This window comes from Oryza sativa, chromosome 2 (genome assembly GCF_034140825.1).
Source record: "Oryza sativa Japonica Group chromosome 2, ASM3414082v1".
Lineage (NCBI taxonomy): Eukaryota > Viridiplantae > Streptophyta > Magnoliopsida > Poales > Poaceae > Oryza > Oryza sativa.
Genome location: NC_089036.1, coordinates 22644196 through 22662372, shown reverse-complemented (window position 1 = coordinate 22662372; position 18177 = coordinate 22644196). Strand labels below are relative to the sequence as shown.

Here is an 18177-nt window from a genome sequence, read left to right as displayed (position 1 = left end):
ACCCCGAAAAACCCACACAGAGATCCGGCCACGCGCCACCGCGATGCTCGCCACCACGCGCCTCCCTCCTCCGCCCGCCGCCGCCGCCGCCGCCGCCGCCACCCCAACCCCTCCCGCGCGCGGCGGCGGAGGCGGAGGCGTGGAGTTCCGCCGCAAGCTCTACTTCCTCTCTTCGGAGCTCCACCTCGACCCGTTCCCTCTCCTCGCCCTCCACCCGCCGCTCCGCGCCGCGCCGCTGCCGCAGCTCCGCGCCTCCCTCGCCCTCCTCCTCTCGCACGGCCTCTCCGCGGGCGACGCCGCCCGCGTCTTCTCGGCGTTCCCGTCGCTGCTCACCTCCCCTCCCGGCGAGCACCTCCGGTTCCTCTCCGCCGACGCGCCGCTGCCGCCCCCGCTCCTCCGCGCCGCGGTCGTCCGGTCCCCGCGCCTCCTCGCCGCGTCCGTCCCGGGGACGCTCCGCCCGGCGCTCCGCTTCCTCCGCCGCCGCGTGGCGCTCCGCAGGAGGCCCCTCCCGCTCGCCGCCGCGCTGCTCCTCGCCTTCTCCGTCGACCGAACCCTCCTCCCCAAGCTCCTCTTCCTCCGCGACGCCACGGGGATGCCCGACCCTGCCGTCTGCGCCATCCTCAGGCGCGCCCCGGCCATCCTCTCCTACGGGATCCAGACCAACCTCACGCCCAAGCTCCGGTTCCTCGCCGACCGCATGGGGAGGGACCCCGCCGTCGAGCTCGCCGAGTTCCCGCACTACTTCGCCTTCAGCTTGGAGGGGAGAATCAGGCCGAGGCATGAGGCATTGAAGGAGAGGAGAGTTCAGATGTCGCTCAAGGACATGTTGACAATTAGCGATGATGAGTTCAGAGAGCGGCTGGTTGACGCGGCTCTCTCGGCTCCTAGGTAGAGGATTTGCAGTTGGAAGCATGATATGCATGGACAGAGAGGGCTGGGTACAGGAATAGCAGTGCTGGAGTTTGTGTTTGATGAAGAAGATTACTTTCCGGTGGGAATGGGATGAATGGCGTCACCAACAATTCGAAGAATAAAATTGAGCATAAGGCCTAAATTCAAGGAAGAGGATGTGCGCTAAGTTGGAAGCATGATATGCATGGACAGAAAGGTAGCTGCACTAGTATGGATACATGAATGGCAGTGCTTATGTTCGTGCGTGATGAAGCTTATTTTTCCGGTGTTATGAATGGCATCAGCTACAATGCGAAGAATAAAATGGCTTTCTGTTGTTACTTTGGGTTCAGCATAAGGCCTTGCATTAGGCAGAGATATATGAAGTTCACAAGGAGAGGGGCATTGAGATTAGTAAACAACCTCAATGAATGTTCATTGGGTATTGCATAAGCATCATTCCAGGAAGCAAAAAAATGAGTGATAAGAAAAAGGATCCTGCTGCTAAGCTCATGATTGGTTTACAGGTCATCTCATAGCCTTTGTAAAAAAAATCGCTGGGGCATGAGCTGTTTGAGGAGAGGCAATTTTGGGATTGATTGATGGTGAAGCTGCGGGTCTCCGTAAGGTTAGCTGCATGGTAGCTGGCCACAATAGTTATATTGACAGCACGTTGGATTGCTTTTTTAGATGCAGATGCTTCATGGAGTGCCATGAATTTTATCATTGGCTCAGTGAATGCACTAATTGACTTTGCTACTGTTTTGAGATCATGAAGGATTTTATGCGATCATGTGAAAGACTTGTTTTCTTATTCACCTTTTGGACAGTTGGAAAAATCTGAATGAGGAAGATCTGATTATGTTTGTTAAACAGTCAGCTCTTTTCAGATCAGATTAGCCACCCTTTGCAAGTCAAGAACCAATAATGATACCAATGCTTTGTTCTGGGGTTATGAATTTTTCTTCGTTGGGGGTAATTTTGTGTGTGTTTAGCTTGTTTATAACTTGTTAAGAGGACTATGATGCTCGAGATAACCAGTTCCGTGGGGACATTTGCCCTTGGGACTGTTTATGAGGTTTGTATTCAGCCTCTTCTCTTCCGGATCAAGCCACGTAAGTGTGCTACTAGCAGTTGATACACCTGACTGGATCCCAGAATTTTTCCAGCTAGCACAAAAGAGTTTGATCTAGCATTTAGAACAAGCTGTGATGAAGATTATGATTTGTACCTGTATATATTCATCCATATTTACAACAGTATGGGACAGTGCCTACTCTTATATGTTACATGTTAAAGCCTCCTAGAAAAGAAGTTAAGAATCCATCATCAATGGTGGCAGTCAGCAGCATCATAAAGTTCTGGCTAGCAAGATTCCACTCCTTTTATGCCCCTTGTGACATCAGTGAGTGTCCTGGTAGCCAAAAGATAAACAAGATGCTCAAGGCATGGGGATTCTTTTCACATCAGTTAGTTGCAGCACGTTGCTTGATTTGTCCTTAGGAGTTTCTCCCACATGCATAGCATGTGCCTTGGTTCTTGGTAGTGAGCAACGATGCACCCATCATTGCAGCCATCACTGTTAATTCTTTCATCTGTTTTGTATTGGACAGGTAACCCACCCTTCTTCATTTCAGCAATCCATATACCCATTGCTACATCTTCTAGTTTGAACATCTGCATAAACCAGGGGTTGCAAACATGGTTAGTTTTCCTAATCTTGCAGCTGGTAGGAGAGAAAATCAGGAAATGAAAAGCTAGGGTTTTAGGTATTGTAATAATTTTCTATGAGCTTGCAGTTGCAGTGCTGTATGCTGGACTAGATAAGAATTTGCTGCATTTTCTGTAGCAAATTTTCAAGTTAAATTTAGCATGTAAGTGCAGAGCCACTGTTTGTGTCTACATCTAAATACAAATACCTTCAAATGACTTGTTTCATACCAACTGTTGATTTCCTTTGCAATGTCTTGTGATACCACATATCCTGGTCCGTGTGCCCATGGTGGGTATTTCTCTTCAGGCCATTCCTGCAGAGCAAATCACAATTCATAGTTAGCACTTGTGTTTCTTGACCATCCAAAAATATCATCTATGATCCCCTTTGTCTTAGTATGGTGACTGGTTGCAAATTGATTTGGTTATTTAGTATAAACATCCTCGGACATATTGTAGCTTGTGTATTTGGAATATTGGATTTCAACGATGAGTTCAGATTGAAAATGTTTACAATATTGATGTTTTTCAGGTAGAGATTTGTGAATTTGATTGCACAGAACTGATTGTTGTGCAGACATTACCTCTGGGCTTATGTACCATTTGCTCTCAGGATTTCTGTGAGGACCTGAGTCAGAATTGATACGACCATAAAGTAGGCCGTGACTGACATTCAGTTGTTTTACTGAGGAGTGTATCTCGTCCACACGGACAAAAGCATCATCGTCTGTTTTCATCAGATATTTCGCTGATACAGCACCAGTCTGTTCAGGGGAAAACCACTGCTAAGTGCTAAGCAAAGACAAACAAGAAATGGAAGGGAATGAATTAGAGGTAGAACATGAAACTTTACCCCGTAGATGCATATTGCCAGTGTCTTCCATGTTATCAGACTGTAGTAATCAACAAAGGGCAGCACTTGAATGTCGCCATATGTGCGTGCTTCATTCCAGAGTTCCTTGTTTACAATGAGGTTTGTATGCTTTTAAAACAAATAAAAAATACATTTACTGTCAGAATATAGTACGGAGCTATTATATCATATTCTTGTTTTGTTTTTATTACCAGGCCAACGAAAAAACGGACCACTACTGCTCCTTCGCGCACCGCATCATATTGCATCCATGTCCGTCGGATCGCCATCCTTCGTTTGAAGTTGTTTGCTGTTGAAAAGATACCAATCAAAAGGTCCACATCTTTTCCCTCTGGAATAGGTGACGACTTCAACATTGCAAGATCGAAGCTGTTCTCCAGGTCTTCTGATGTGGGCAGGCCACTTGCAATTGCACTTACTAGCTTGAAATCACCAGATACTCCTACTTCAGTAACGAACCATGCTTCCAAGCCCTACAAACAGAAGCATCTATATGGTAAGGAGTCAAATAATTGAGTTGAGTAAATGTCGGACTTATCATGGTCCAGATAGAAGGTTACCGCTTTATATGGAAATGAGGTAACATGTTTTCCATCAACTGTCATGTGAATCCCTTCTAGCCCTATCCGAAGAGTTGAGATAGCAAGGTGTCCCTGCTTAAATGGAAAATATGTGCTTGGGTGTTCATCTTTCTTGGCATTCAGGTGCTGTTTTGAGTTTATAGCTCTCTTCTCTTCTCTACCCACCATGGAATTACATCGCTCCAAATCATCCACTGTGATATATGTTAGATGACTAGTGTAACGGGGCAAAGAAGAAACAATAAAGACGCAATTTGGAAGTACCTTGAGTTGCATTATTACAGTTACTGCAGGGACATCTATCCTCATAACCCCAGCCATTACTTGCAGTGAAGGCATTCTGCACTATGACTGGACCTCCAGTAAGTTCATCACTTGTTAGACGAACATCATAGTGCAGTACGATGGGTTTCCCAGATCCCCCTGGCAATTCTGTCCCAACAAGATCAATCCTGAAGTTACCGGAGAGGCTACCTGGAGTGCCTATAATAGTTACTGAAGAACCTACAATCAGCCCACAAGGTATATCGATGGTAAAATCTCCAGTGTCTGGCTTGGAGGCATTCATTCTGTGGATAGAATATGGACACTGCCTCTCTTTCTTAATCTGTTTAGAGGTTGAATTGTGAACTGATATCGTCAGGTTTTCCCATGCAGTTCTTGCATTGTCTATAGCCTCATTTGCGTGAGGAAGGCCATCGGAGATGTTGGTCAACTGCTTCATGTGATTCCATGTATTTAACCACTGAAATCCTTCAAGAGAGGAATTTCCGGAATCCGAGCTGTTTGAAGCTGAAGCATCTGCTGGTATCACTTCTACTGGTGTATTATCTGGATTTTGAGCCACTGAATTTCCCAATGAGTCGCTCAACCAACCAAGGAGATTAGAATGTATGACTTGGTATCGAGATGGCCCTGACACTGGGCTATTCACTATCAGATGATGCACAATCAGCAGAGGGAAGAGGACGATTAGAACCGTAATTCCGAGTCGCTTTGTCACCCACATCTGCAGTGCCGTTTCCATCAGTTATCGTGGCAATCACCTGAGTTCAATGAAAATGCAGCCCCTGAGTCTTCAATCCAAGCTTCTGGTCAAGGTCCAGCATTTCACCTGCCAATGCAATTGATGTTACTGCTTCTTAGGAGTACTACAATTTGTGCATTTCCAATCAGACATATTTTGATGGACTTTCAGTCAAAGTTCAGGGAGGTATGTGGACTTTTTTCCTTTTGATAAATATGCTAAAGTTGATGACATGTCATCACATGTTAAGACCAGCAGCAACAAAGGAAATGATCATTCAAGAAACTGAGATCTCACAAGAAGAGCACATAGACTGGGAGCAGTTTTGGTTGACTGGAAAGGGTAGCTGCTACCGCTCTTTCTGTGCACGAAAATGACTGTCAAATCCGACGGCCTTGTGCCCAATTTTCGTATCTGTACTACAACCACTACCTGGAGTACAACCAGGTGATACGAAAATGCAGCCGGAATTGGCAAGCATACCATGCACCGTAGCGGACCAGGCACCCTCAGCCGAAGTCAAGTCCTGCACATGCCTCACGCAGTCTTTGAACGTTGTGGCATTCTGGCTTGCTTAGCAAATTTTCAACCAAGAAATGGATACTCGTAACAAAATTGGAAGAGAAAACCATGAATGTTCGCTTATATTCTATTGAATTTCTGGAAGTAGAGAAATCGAAGAATTTTCTAACATATCACCACAATGGTGTCGGAACTCAGAAATGGCCTGTAAAGCCAAAGAGAACATTGGGCTTTGAGCAGAGGAGTGTGCATCCATAGCCCTCTAGCGGCATGCATGTTTCCTTCTCTTCTCTTCCCTTGAGTTTTATGAGTTTATCTGACTAAACACCTTAGTTGCAACATGCAAAACCCCATGCTTTCTCCTTAATTGATCGGTAGAGTTACTACCCAATTTTCTTCAAAAAAAAAAGAAATGGAAGGGTCCTAAGATTTATCGCCAGAACTATACCACTCTTACCAACGGCGATAACAAGATGGTGAGAGTAAAAGCTAATAAACGGAACACAAACACTAGCATGATTGCTGTATCGGCTATATATATATGGATTAAAGCTATCTGAAATCAACAACAAACCACGAAGAGATGCTTGAATCAAGTTCATGGAGATGGAAATTAACGAAGTAGTCCAAAAAAAGAAGAGAGGAAAAAACGGATATTAAATCAAATCGCCTCACGAACAGACACAGAGATGCATATATGCTTAATTACCTAGGGAGATACGGCGATCATCCAGGAGAAGGGAGGAGAGAGAATACGACGAGTTCAGGTTCAGCGTATGCCTTGCCTCCGGGCTCCGGGCGTGGAGTAGTGCCGTTACCGCGGGCGAGAAAAAACGAGAGGGCAAAAGTATATAGAAGACGATTGCAAGGGCGGCAACCGGCGCACGTTGTTGGCCTGGTCCTCGATCGTTTCTCAATTCGTTTTTTTTTTAAAGAGAGGGACACAGACACATTGTACACACTCCATCCAAAATGATATCTTCTCCCCGTTTATCGAATCGAACCGAATCAGGGAGGGAGCCAGCCGGCCTTGGAACCTGCCTCTCCCCTGCGGCTGCGAGCACACGACTAATAAGCTAGTGGAAGTAGAACTAACAAGCTTTGGTTTAATTGACGCGCGCACGTACCGGCGTGCGCCATAATCAGCTAATCGCATCGCGCCGCCGTTTGGGATGTGGGCAATGGCGAACCCAGAAGAAAAATCAGCGGGAGTCAATACATGCTAACTAGTACCTAGTTATTGGTTGCTAGTATTGCTACTAACTAACAGGAGTGGATTCTAATCCCTCGAGAGGGATATCCCCTCGTATACCTTTTTCTTCTAAATTCGATGTAAATAGTTGTGAAAAATTCTGAACAAATTAACAATGTAGAGTATAATGATACCCACTAGTCCACCAAAATTCATATTCAAATTCGATCTACACATCGAGAAACAAAAAAGACAAATTTAGATATAAATAGTACACTACTATTCATACGCTGAATTTGTCTTTTTTATATCTCGACGTGTGAGTTGAATTTGGACTTAAGATTTTGTGGAGTTATATATATGTGTTGTATAAATGTTGCCAAATTTTTCTAGAATTTTTCATAACCGTTTAGATAGTTTTTGAGTAAACGAGGAAACATCCACTCGAGGGTTAGAATAGTTTCCCCTAACTAACTAACTAATATAGTATAAGTTAAAATAGGATTGAATAATTTACCCTGAGTCACAGGCCCCGGGTAGTACTACATATGAATGCCCCTGGATGTGGGGCCAGTAGGTGCTGGCATCGATCGTGGCTTGAAGCTCGTGGCTTGAAGCCGGCCCCGTTCTTTTCTCCGTTAAGAGTTGGATTAAATTTTAGATACTCGTGACACGTTTTTCAAACTGCTAAACGGTACGTTTCGTGTGAAAACTTTCTATATTAAAGTTATTCTAAAATATCATATTAATCTATTTTTTAAGTTTGAAATAATTAAAACTCAATTAATTACACGTTATTACAACCTCGTTTTACGTGAAACACTTAATCTTCATCTTCAGGACATTCAAACACCACCTATAGTGAGCTTAATTTGAATCTGCTCAAATTTGTAGTCTTAATTGGTTGGGTTTTAGCTTGTGAGTTTAACGAGCTAGCTCACAAGCTATTCGTTTAGTAAGCGATCACCATTTTTTTATTTATTTAGTGTTTTTTCTATAGTTACATCGAAACTATTTGTATTTAGTGAGTTTTTATTAGTTAGTTGTATTTATATATATGATAAAATGATAAATTTAAAATATAAAATTGTATAAATACATTATTGAGTCTAATGAGCTTAATGAGTTAGCTCGTGAGTCGAGCCGAGTTGGCTTGTTAAGATAACAAGACTTAGCAAGCCGAGCTGGCTTGTTACGAGAAAGGAAAAAGAAAAAATATCGGGCATTCTCCCAATCACCTATTTCCACTCTCATGACTATCTCTCCCCCCCCCCTCCCCTCCCTCCCTCCTCTTTGTCTCTTTCCTGCGCAGGCACTTGCATCAGCCAGCGAACAAAGCGGAGTTGACACGATGGCTGACAGGAGCAGCGGGGGCATCCTCCCGTGCCGCTCTTCGGCAAGGTCTCATGGCACAACTCGACGTCAAGGAGTTGGAGGAAGACGATGGGTCCCATGTAGATCTGGAGGTGACGCGGCTTCCATTCGCCCGAGCAGTGACAACAACGTAGCTGAGGGCTGGCAACGATGGGGTGATGAAGCTCTGGGAGAGTGGTTATTGCTTGCTTCAATGGAGATAAAAGGGTCCGCAGTGTCCTAGCATGAGACTGAAGGAGCTGGTGGTCATAGGAGAGGAGGAAGAAGCCTAGTAAATTTTGTGTGTTTTTTGATGTTTCAACTAACATATCTTGATGTTTCTTGGGGTTGTATCAGTGTTGCACTAGGTACTTTAATGTTGTTTTATATTTTTGTCTTCGGTTCTTGCACATATATAGATATTTCAGCGCTTGAAGCTCAATGTTTCATTTGTGAAGAATGAAATGTTTTAATCTTAGATCCGACTTTGTTTCACCATTTTTTATCTATTGTGATATTTTTTGTCTTAGTGCTAAAATATTTTATTATTAGAGGTGGAAAAAAACCAAACGTTCAATTTATAATCTCTTCTGGCACATTGTCCGTCCCTAGTTTAGGAGAACAACATATTCTAGGTGAGCCTCAAGCATCACGTGACAACAAGAGTCACCACACCGCGGGTGCCACTTCTCCGCTCACCTGTGAAGTTGAGGATTGGATTCTTGGAACGAGGCTCCCACATACGTGCAAATGTGCCTAGCCTCCTAAACGTAGGGTGTGTTTGGTTGGATGGATGAGGCTGTACAGAAGATGGTCGTCCAATTTTTTGTTTTGTTTGGAGGGCAAAGTAGATGGGCGACCAAAAAAGGAATATCCCCTCTGTACGATGGATGAGTGGATCCGAACCGATTTGACCACATGAAGCTATTCATATTTTGATTTGGGTGGTGTGGCCTATTTCGATTGGCTATGATTGGTTTAATCTTCTATTAGCAAGATACAAATGATTTTTTTCTCGTAAACCGTTTATATAATATGTGATCCAATTACACAATTATAACAATTAAATATTTAAAACAAGATCTCAAATGTTTATATTTTGTTAAAATATATATGATAAATTGGCACCACTAAATTTTGGCGCATTTCGTTTATGTTATATCTATCCGACTAAGTAAGAAATTGGATCATTCTATCTATACAATGGTAAAAACAAATCAATACTTCTAATGCTGGCGGTTCCGCCGCTGCCAATTGGTCCAGATGGCACAACTTTTTTGTGACGCGTGTTAGACGGAGGTGAATCTTCGAGCGAGCGCTGAGCGCGTACAAGCGGTTGCATGTCTGGTTCGTGCCATTGTACAGCATCATGGGCCAGAATATGCACCTGACGCTCCAATGGGCTTGCATGGGCAGCATGGCCCATCTAGGATGAATAGATATGGTAAAAAATAATTATATCCTTTTAATGATACACATTGATTATTCAATTTAGACACTTTTAAAAATGCAATCCTAAAATGAATTCAAATTGGAATACGCATTACATCCTAAAAAATTAAGAATATACATTTTTATTAAAAAAAACAAAGGTTCTGAGTGCTCAAATAGAAAACGTGAAATTTCATTTAAAAACACCATTTTGCTTATTAACCGGGTAAACCTTAGTTAGCATTTGTTACTACTCTTTCTGCAACATTTTTACAAACACAAAAGTAAAACCCCATTAAAGAGTTGTATGGAATATTCCACGGGAATTGATGTACGACTTCCATAATAATTTCACAGGAATTGATGTAAAAGTAGTATTCTTATTTTACAAGGGACTATAAATAAAAATAGTATGTTTATGTCAGAAACCAATAGATGTACCAGCACTATTATTATTGTTTCGTTCATCACTATTTTAAACTCAAATTTTAAAGGACATTAAAAAAATTACGGGCTATAAAGATTGGGCGTGCCAACCGGCACGCCAATTTTCTAGTAAGGGTTGGTTTGGTTTGAGTCCTATATTGGCCTTACCAATATTTGGCAATTTCAATAGTGTTTATTGTCTATTTGGTTTGGAGCCAAATTTTGGCATGCCTAAGAAAATAGGCCATTTCAACAGTTAATTTAGGCTATTTTGGCTTCAATCCAAACACAATTTTACCTTTGCCAAAATTAGCCATGACAAAAGTTACCAAAATTTAACATTAACAAAAATTGGTAAGGCCAATTTAGGCCACGAACCAAACCAGCCCTAAATGACCATATCTCATCCGAACACACGGCCCACCGGCGAAGAAAAAAAAACAGCAGGCATCATACTCGCTGGGCTGTGTAGGCTGTAGACCGCTCGCTTTCGTTTGTGAGGTGGGCTCGGAACGGGAGGCCTCTCCTCCCACGTAGGTGGCGAAACGGACCGGACCGCGGCGGCCGCCATCTCGCTTGTTTTTACAGCTCGCGAAGAGGAGAAGGAAAAAGTATACTTTGACTCCCTCAACTATCATCCGAGTATGATTTATAACCTCCAACCACAAAACCGGGTATATCGACTCCTCCAACTATCAAAACCGGTGCAAACAATGTCCTTCACTGATTTTGGAGGTGGTTTTGGTTGACGTGGCGCCCACGTGACAGTCTTGACCGATTCTTTGTCCTATGTGGCGCTTACGTGGCGTTAGAATAAAAACAAAAATAAAAAAAATATGGGACCCATATATCATTCACATAAAAAAAGTGTTGTGGGACCCACTAACATGTGGGACCCACATGTCATCCTCCCTCTCTCCCTCCCTCCCTCCCTTATCTCTCTCTCACTTCAAGAGCGGCGGCGGTGGTGGTGGCCAATGGGGACGAGGCGGAAGGGAGCGACGGGGCGGTGGCGGCGGCGGTGACGGTGGGGAGCGGTGGTGGCAGTGGAGGTGGGTAACGCGCGGTGGAGAACGCGGCTATAGCCCGCGGCCGTCAGGAGGGAGGGAGGGGTACGAGAAGGGAGCCGCCCCCGTGGGGGGTCGGAGTCGCCGACGGCTGGCTAGCGTGGCGGCGGGGGTGGCACGAAGCGGCGGCGGCGGCGGTCGGGACGAGGCGGTGGGGAGCGGCGGCGGCGGTGCCGGTGGTGGTGGCGATGGGGAGCGGTCAGGACGACGGCGGTGGGGAGCGATGGGGCGGTGGTCAGGAGCGGCGGCGATTATGGTGGGGACGAGGCTTGCCGCCTCGAGTAACTCCATCCGCCTGCTCTCCTTGACGCTCGCTGCGCCGCTCATCCACGACGTCATCTCTGGGGCTGCCGCCGCCGGCCGTGCCGACCTCGCCCTCCAGTTTTTCCGCTTCGCCTACCGCCGCACTGGCTTCAGCCCCGACCCCGAGCCGTCCACCTTCGCCCTCGCCACGGCAGAAAAATTCTTGGCTAGGCGCCGAACAATCCAAGAACGCACACCCCACACATTGTCGATGACATCGATCGCGCAAAAGAAAAGGACAAAGAGCGCTCCGGCGGGGAGAGCCAGCATGGAGGCGGGGAAGAGGAACACGGGGCTGCACTGGACCGCCATGAGGATTTCACGAGACGAGACGAGAAGGCCCTGAAGATGTTCTCTCCTCCTGCACGAACGAAACGAACTAACCAAAGCTAACACCAGGTTCGAGTTGGTGAGCTAGCTAAGGTCCTTTATATAGCCCAGCGATGCATATGTGTGGTCTACCGTCCTGGGGAACAGGTTCTGGGCGTATTCCGACCGCCGCTCCCGCCGCCGCCGCTGCCGCTCCCGACCGCCGCCGCCACCGCGCCCTATCGCTGTCCCCGCCGCTGCTCCGGCCAAGAGAAAGGCCGAGGGGAAAGAGAGAGATAAGGGAGAAAGAGGGGAGGAAGAAGGGAAGGAGAGGGACATTGTTTGTACCGGTTTTGATAGTTGGAGGAGTCGATCTACCCGGTTTTGTGGTTGGAGGTTATGAATCATACTCAGACGGTAGTTGAGGGAGTCAAAGTATACTTTTTCCAAGAGGAGAATGAAAGCTGCATGATCATCGGTCATCGCATCGTGAATTCGTGCCGGCGGCAGAGGGGGGCCACCGCGACCGCCTCACGTCCCGCAATATACTACCTCCAAATGTACGACGCCATTGACTTTTTATCCAACGTTTGATCATTCGTCTTATTCAAAAAATTTATGTAACTATCATTTATTTCATTGTGACTTGATTCGTCATCAAATATTCTTTAAGCTGGACATAAATATTTTTATATTTACACAAAATTTTTAAATTAAACGAATGGTCAAACGTTGATAAAAAGTCAACGGCGTCATACATTAAAATAGAGAGAGAGTATCATCATCAAAGCTTAATTGGTCTCTCTCAAAGATTTGGGCTACCACGAGGCAATAACCATTCATCGTTTCTCCTTAATTTAATTTCAACATAGCATGAAACAAACTACTCGGTCTACCTAGTACCGCTGTTATATATTTTTCTACAAGCAAATTGCATGCGAAAACGAAAAGGTCTACGTTTACGTGTAATGGACTAATGGCTAATTATAAGCTGATTAGTCCTGGGGTTGGGCGTACTTTAGACAATCTGATTCCACGCCTTATGTCATTTTTACCATGTCAAAATGCGTGACCTATCAGACACAATATACGTACAGTCGAATCCGGCGCCGTCAGTAAGTCGTCTGTGACAAACATCAACATGCACTCTACTTTATTTGCCAATAGGTGTATTTCACTACATGCACACACACTTTATTTTACTTAGGATATCAAATAAGAAAAAGATTATGAAAAGCAGCAAAAATAAGAACTAAAGTTGTATGCCCAGATTAATTAGAATTTAATGTAGTATGAGATGTGATGCTTTCTAGTAACACGAATCCGGATATAATTTCACATCACATATTACTCCATCTGTCCGAAAATATAAACATTTTTAGATTCGGCATATTTTCCGAGATGCTATTTTGACCAACAATATTTATAAAAGTAAGATGTTTTAAATGAAAAGAGTTGCATATTATAAAAGCTTGTTTAATGATAAATCTAGTAACATTAATTTTATATAATTGATCTTTTTTATTTTGTTTGCTATTAACTGTCAAAGTTAAAACCGTTTGACTTGACACTATTATAAAAATACTTATATTTTGGGATGGAGGGAGTAGATTAACTTAGTTTAGAACAGAGACAATAAGAAACAGCCTGAAATGGGAGACAATTATGGTGTACTGCTAGCAAATACGCTCTGGATATATTAATGGATTCTGGATAATGTCCTAGCGGATAAGAACCCGAAATGACCGTTGGATCCTTAGGGCAAAACCGAAATGAACCCCAACTACCTCTAATCCTCAATGATGCGTTGGCCCCACGCGGATGGGGCCCACATGTCAGTTAGAGGAGCGCCGAGGCATGCACCGCCGTCAGAGAAGACGGCGGGGCCGCCGGTGAGCGGACGGCGTCGTGACGGCGAGCCGTCCGTGTCCGTCACACGCCCATCACGCGGCGCGGGATAAAAAGCACCGACGAGTGGCGTTTTCCTCGCGAGACAAACGCGAAGAGGAGAGAAAAAAAAAGGAAGAAGAAGAAGAAAGAAAAGAAAAGAAAAGAAAGGAAGGTGGAGATATTTCGAGGAGGAGTGCTTCCCAGCTCATTCCGCCGAGGTAAAATCCCCCTCCCTTTCCTCTCCCCCATTTCGGCTTCCGGTCGCGTGGGGGGGTAATCCGAGCCTCGTCGTGATCCCCCGCGAGTCGGGGGGAGCTTCGATTCGGCCCGAATCCCGCTTCTTCGATCTCGCCACGGGATTTCTAGGGCTTTAGCCCCTAGCCCCATCGGTTCTTACCTCCAATCCGTTTTGTTTTTGTATTTTTGTGGGGGGTTTGCGGTTTTTGAGTTTTTTTTTTGACGATTCGAAGGGTTTGTTGGATTGCAGGTCGTGAGAGCTGCTGAGCGTGGAGATTTTTTCTTTAAAACTTTTTTGGGTGATTTGCTGGAATGGGGGATCATGTTGCGGTGGATGTTGGGGGGCTCATGGCGTCCCGGGGCGCCGGCGAGGAGGAAACGGGGGCGCTGATTGGGATGGTGGAATGCCGCATTTGCCAGGAGGAGGACCTCGCCAAGAACCTCGAGAGCCCCTGCGCTTGTAGCGGTAGCCTCAAGGTATGTTGTTTCTTCTATCCAAGCGAGCAGTTCTTGTTCCAATCCATATTAACGATAAAATTATTTTTGCCTCAATTTCATGGGATCGTTGTTGATATATAATGAATTATAGTGTTGCAAAGAATGAGGAGGTCGTGAAACCATATATCCATACCAATGCATGTGTATATGACGATGTGCTATGCACACACGCTATGCTTTGCGCTTTGGGGCTTAAAGCTATGTAGGACAAATAGCTTAGCGGTTGGACTGCATGCTGATTGGAACCTCACATCCCATAAACCAGACATTACTGGAGTATTTGATGTGACTTTTAATCACATCCGTGTATTATTAGTTGTGTTTTGGATACAATCTTTTCTGCTGCTATGGCTACTGATATTATCAGGAAAAGTAGCGCCATAAAGTGATTCCAGTATGAGTAAATAGGTGCATGCTTGTTATCATCATTGTTGCTTAAAGAGTTGGACAACCTTTTTTTCTTGGTGGTAGCTACTTGAGGCAAACTTATGGATGAAGTGATAATGGCTAGATATCTTTTGTGAACTGCCTTCAATTTAAGGCACCCAAGTCACTGTCATGATCTAACTGCTCACCATAATTAACTTTGATAGCATGCTGTGATTGAATCTGTTAAGGATTTTTTTTTTGTTTTACTGTATTTCTTTTGTACGTCATGTCTATATTTCTACTTTTTGATCTACAAGATTTTATTGTGCAGTACGCTCATAGAGAATGTGTGCAAAGATGGTGCAATGAGAAAGGAGACATAATCTGTGAAATCTGCCACGTGGTAAGTAATTCTTGCATGCTTTAGTTCCTTGTGGCATAATTTGTTCCTTCTATTCAACAACAGGGGTGAATATGGGGGCATCCTAATAGTTGGCTCACTCAATCCAATTACATAACAATTCTTTTGGCATGCAAATATTAGTAAGGAAAGCTTTAGTTCGTTCCCCTTGACATATGATACGCAGTATGTATATCCCTTAGTCAAACTTCTTTTTCTCAGTACCTTCTTGTCAGGACTAAAAAAATTAGTCATTTGACCCTTTTCTGTTCTTAAAAAATGTTTAGCAGGTTGAATACATCAAACTTATTTAATTATTTTCAAATTCCAATGCATCATGTTTATCTACATGTTTTTCGGTTGGTCTGTGAAAATGTGACATCCTATGGAAGTATTAGAAAGTACCATAAGTAAATGTGATCATGTATCTGCATAGTAATGTAAGCTAGACTTTTTTTTTAGCTTGGATTAATTTGGAGGATTACTTGATTCCATATGCATTTAATTATTCATGTTTTCTTGCGATTTAACTGTGAGCTTTCTTGCTGTAAATCAGATTATGAGTTTTTCTTCTCTGTTGTTCAGTCATACAAGCCTGGCTATACTGCCCCACCCCAGGTACATCATGATGAGACTACTATAGAGATCAGGTTGGTATCTTCATTCATGAAAAATCTTCTTTCGTATCCTAGTACTTTTGTGAATAAATTTCTGAGTGAATATAAAATAATCCCTAAGCACAATTCTTAACTTCTCGTGTCTCTATCTCGTCCTATTCTCCAGTAGTGGAGATTGGTCTATCTCTGGCAATCGGTTGGATTTACATGATCCTAGAATCTTGGCTATGGCTGCCGCTCAACACCGTTTACTTGAAGATGAGTATGATGAATATACTGCAACAAACAACAATGCTGCTGCCTTTTGCCGCTCCATATTTCTAATTGTAAGTCTTAAAAGGGTTAGCAGTTTATATTCTAGAAACATGCAATATTTTACCTTCTGTTAATGTAAATTCATGATCATTAAGGAGGACAATCTTGTCATGCACTTGAATCCCTTTACTTCTTTCTTTCATTGTTTAATACTGTCATTGCCCACCATGTTAATATTGGATTGGATGATAACTGATGTGTCCTTGCTTTGTCTATCCAGCTAATGGCTCTTCTACTCTTAAGGCATACACTAACCATTACTAGTAGTGATGATGAAGATGACGCATCTGCTATTTTCTCGGTAAGTTAGATTTTTTTTTATGCAGTCATGCTCTGCTATCGGTTCATGTTTTAACTTGGCCACACTTAAATTTGGCAAGCTATGACTCCTTGCAGTTTTAGTGTGTGGTTAACATCTGTTATTATTTAGTTGCTCCTTCATTGTGCATTTCACTAGTTGCTGATCTTTAACAGTTGTTTCTTTTGAGGGCTGCTGGATTTTTGCTGCCATGCTATATCATGGCTTGGGCTATTAGTATCATGCAACGTCAAAGACAAAGACAGGTTGGTGACTGTTCGAAATCCTTTTGTTCTTTTATGTATCCGCAATCCACAGGCAAAAAATATTCCAGATTATCTATAGCTTGCTATTTTGCACTTTTGAACATATGATGGTATAATAAGGGTTAGGCATGTCAAGCAACCAGAGATTCAAATTGTACAAATGTATGTTGGATATATTATGTGAGGTAGTAATTGCCATTGTTCCATTTTCGTCCACACCACACATACACAGTTGGGACCTGGCTATCGGGTTGGAGTTTATCCTAACTGCCTAAACGTGAGTCACTGTGTCAAAAAATCTAGTGTCTTGGTTGGTTTGTTTTTAAGTAGTCTCTTACCCGTCAGTTGTGCTAAGCAGGTTGGATGATGCTGTTTTTTCTCCCTATTTTCATATGAGCAAACAATAAAATTCGTTTGAGTTGTTTTTAAGTAGTCTCTTACCAATCAGTTGTGCTGAGCAGGTTGGATAATGCTGTTTTTTCTCCCAATTTTCTTATGAGCAAACAATACAATTCGTTTGAGCATGTGCATCATTCTTTATCACAGGGTATATCCTTAATTTTCACCTGTTTTATTTATTAACAGTTTACATTATTTACTTTGGTGAATCAGGAAGAAGCAATGCTTCTACCAACTGAAGTGGCAATCATACTCCACCGAAATGGAAGGACTATGCAATTCGCCGTAGCGCCAGAATCTCCTACCACACCTCATCCAGAACAAGGGCAATAGAATTTGCTGGCAACAGGCATATCTTGTGAGTGCATACAAGATACCTTGAGCCTTCTACACCCTGACTCTGTGTACACTGCAAGCCGGTTGCACCAGCCACTTTCAATGGCCAAATTGCAGCAAAAAAGTGTTGCGTGTCTATCTCTCGATTTGCATAAACTTTGCAGCTAGGCTTGAATGCTTTTGTGATTGGCTTTCAGCTTCTTCTGCACATAAAGAGATTCCTTTCAATAAATGAATATAAGCTAAATTAACAAGAAGAATTCTTGTTCCAGGGTCACTAGACTTGTTCATGGCTTCGTGCTGCGACGGGCCAGCTACTGTTCCAACAAATCCGGAGCTTTTTTTTTTTTCGTCTTGGTCTGTTTACCAATTCCTTCTGTTTTGAGAACCACAATTTTCACGTCTGTGGAAGCCTGTAAGCTCTACACACGCAAGCCATGCTTCAATTGCATTGACCCGAAAGCTGAAACATGATGGCTGTGTTTGGAACCCCATGTTCCCAACCTCTCTCTCGTTTTCCGCGTGCACCAACCTCTCTCTCGTTTTCCGCGTGCACCAACCTCTCTCTCGTTTTCCGTGTGCATGTTTTTTAAACTGCTATTTTTTTAAAAAAAATTAGCTAATATTTAATTAATCATACGCTAATGAACCGTTTCGTGCTAATGAACCGTTTGGTTTTCCGTGCGGAGGGAATCCCCTGCATGCGAACACAGCCGAATAGAGTATTTATATCAGAGGTCAATGAAAAGGGTGTGTGTAACGTGTAATGTAAGGGTAAGCCGTTTGGTGCTCGTAAATGATCATCGGTACAATCTATTGGACACGCGAGGCAATACCAGAGAGCGAGAACAATATTTTACTAT

General features: G+C 43.6%; 3 protein-coding genes across 9 annotated transcripts; 2 read left to right on the top strand and 1 right to left on the bottom strand.

Annotated features, from left to right (window-relative positions):
• Nucleotides 1–5319, top strand: LOC4329761 (transcription termination factor MTEF1, chloroplastic). Of its 4 annotated transcripts, none has more exons than XM_066307888.1 (4): nucleotides 1–2504; nucleotides 3137–3577; nucleotides 3673–4581; nucleotides 4717–5319. In XM_066307888.1, the coding sequence occupies exon 1, from the start codon at nucleotides 44–46 to the stop codon at nucleotides 890–892; it is 849 nt and encodes a 282-aa protein (XP_066163985.1). In that variant the 5' UTR covers nucleotides 1–43; the 3' UTR covers nucleotides 893–2504; nucleotides 3137–3577; nucleotides 3673–4581; nucleotides 4717–5319. The 4 variants fall into 4 exon arrangements, with proteins under 4 accessions (XP_066163985.1, XP_066163986.1, XP_066163987.1 ...); XM_066307889.1 differs by having other exon boundaries at nucleotides 3673–4592; XM_066307890.1 differs by having other exon boundaries at nucleotides 3218–3577; nucleotides 3673–5319.
• LOC4329760 (beta-1,3-galactosyltransferase GALT1) lies at nucleotides 2065–5086 on the bottom strand. Its single transcript, XM_015771416.3, has 7 exons — nucleotides 4324–5086; nucleotides 4039–4253; nucleotides 3670–3951; nucleotides 3458–3586; nucleotides 3189–3368; nucleotides 2811–2918; nucleotides 2065–2568 (listed from the first exon to the last, which is right to left on the bottom strand). The coding sequence occupies exons 1-7, from the start codon at nucleotides 5084–5086 to the stop codon at nucleotides 2362–2364; spliced, it is 1884 nt and encodes a 627-aa protein (XP_015626902.1). The 3' UTR covers nucleotides 2065–2361.
• Nucleotides 5320–13753: 8434 nt separating the features above from the next.
• On the top strand, nucleotides 13754–17808 carry LOC4329759 (uncharacterized). Of its 4 annotated transcripts, none has more exons than XM_066307712.1 (9): nucleotides 13754–13797; nucleotides 14067–14293; nucleotides 15015–15086; nucleotides 15669–15733; nucleotides 15867–16026; nucleotides 16236–16316; nucleotides 16490–16579; nucleotides 17192–17336; nucleotides 17587–17808. In XM_066307712.1, the coding sequence occupies exons 2-8, from the start codon at nucleotides 14129–14131 to the stop codon at nucleotides 17309–17311; spliced, it is 753 nt and encodes a 250-aa protein (XP_066163809.1). In that variant the 5' UTR covers nucleotides 13754–13797; nucleotides 14067–14128; the 3' UTR covers nucleotides 17312–17336; nucleotides 17587–17808. The 4 variants fall into 4 exon arrangements, with proteins under 4 accessions (XP_066163809.1, XP_015622668.1, XP_015622669.1 ...); XM_015767183.3 differs by lacking the exon at nucleotides 13754–13797 and adding an exon at nucleotides 13832–13968; XM_015767182.3 differs by having other exon boundaries at nucleotides 17192–17808.
• Nucleotides 17809–18177: the final 369 nt, after the last annotated feature.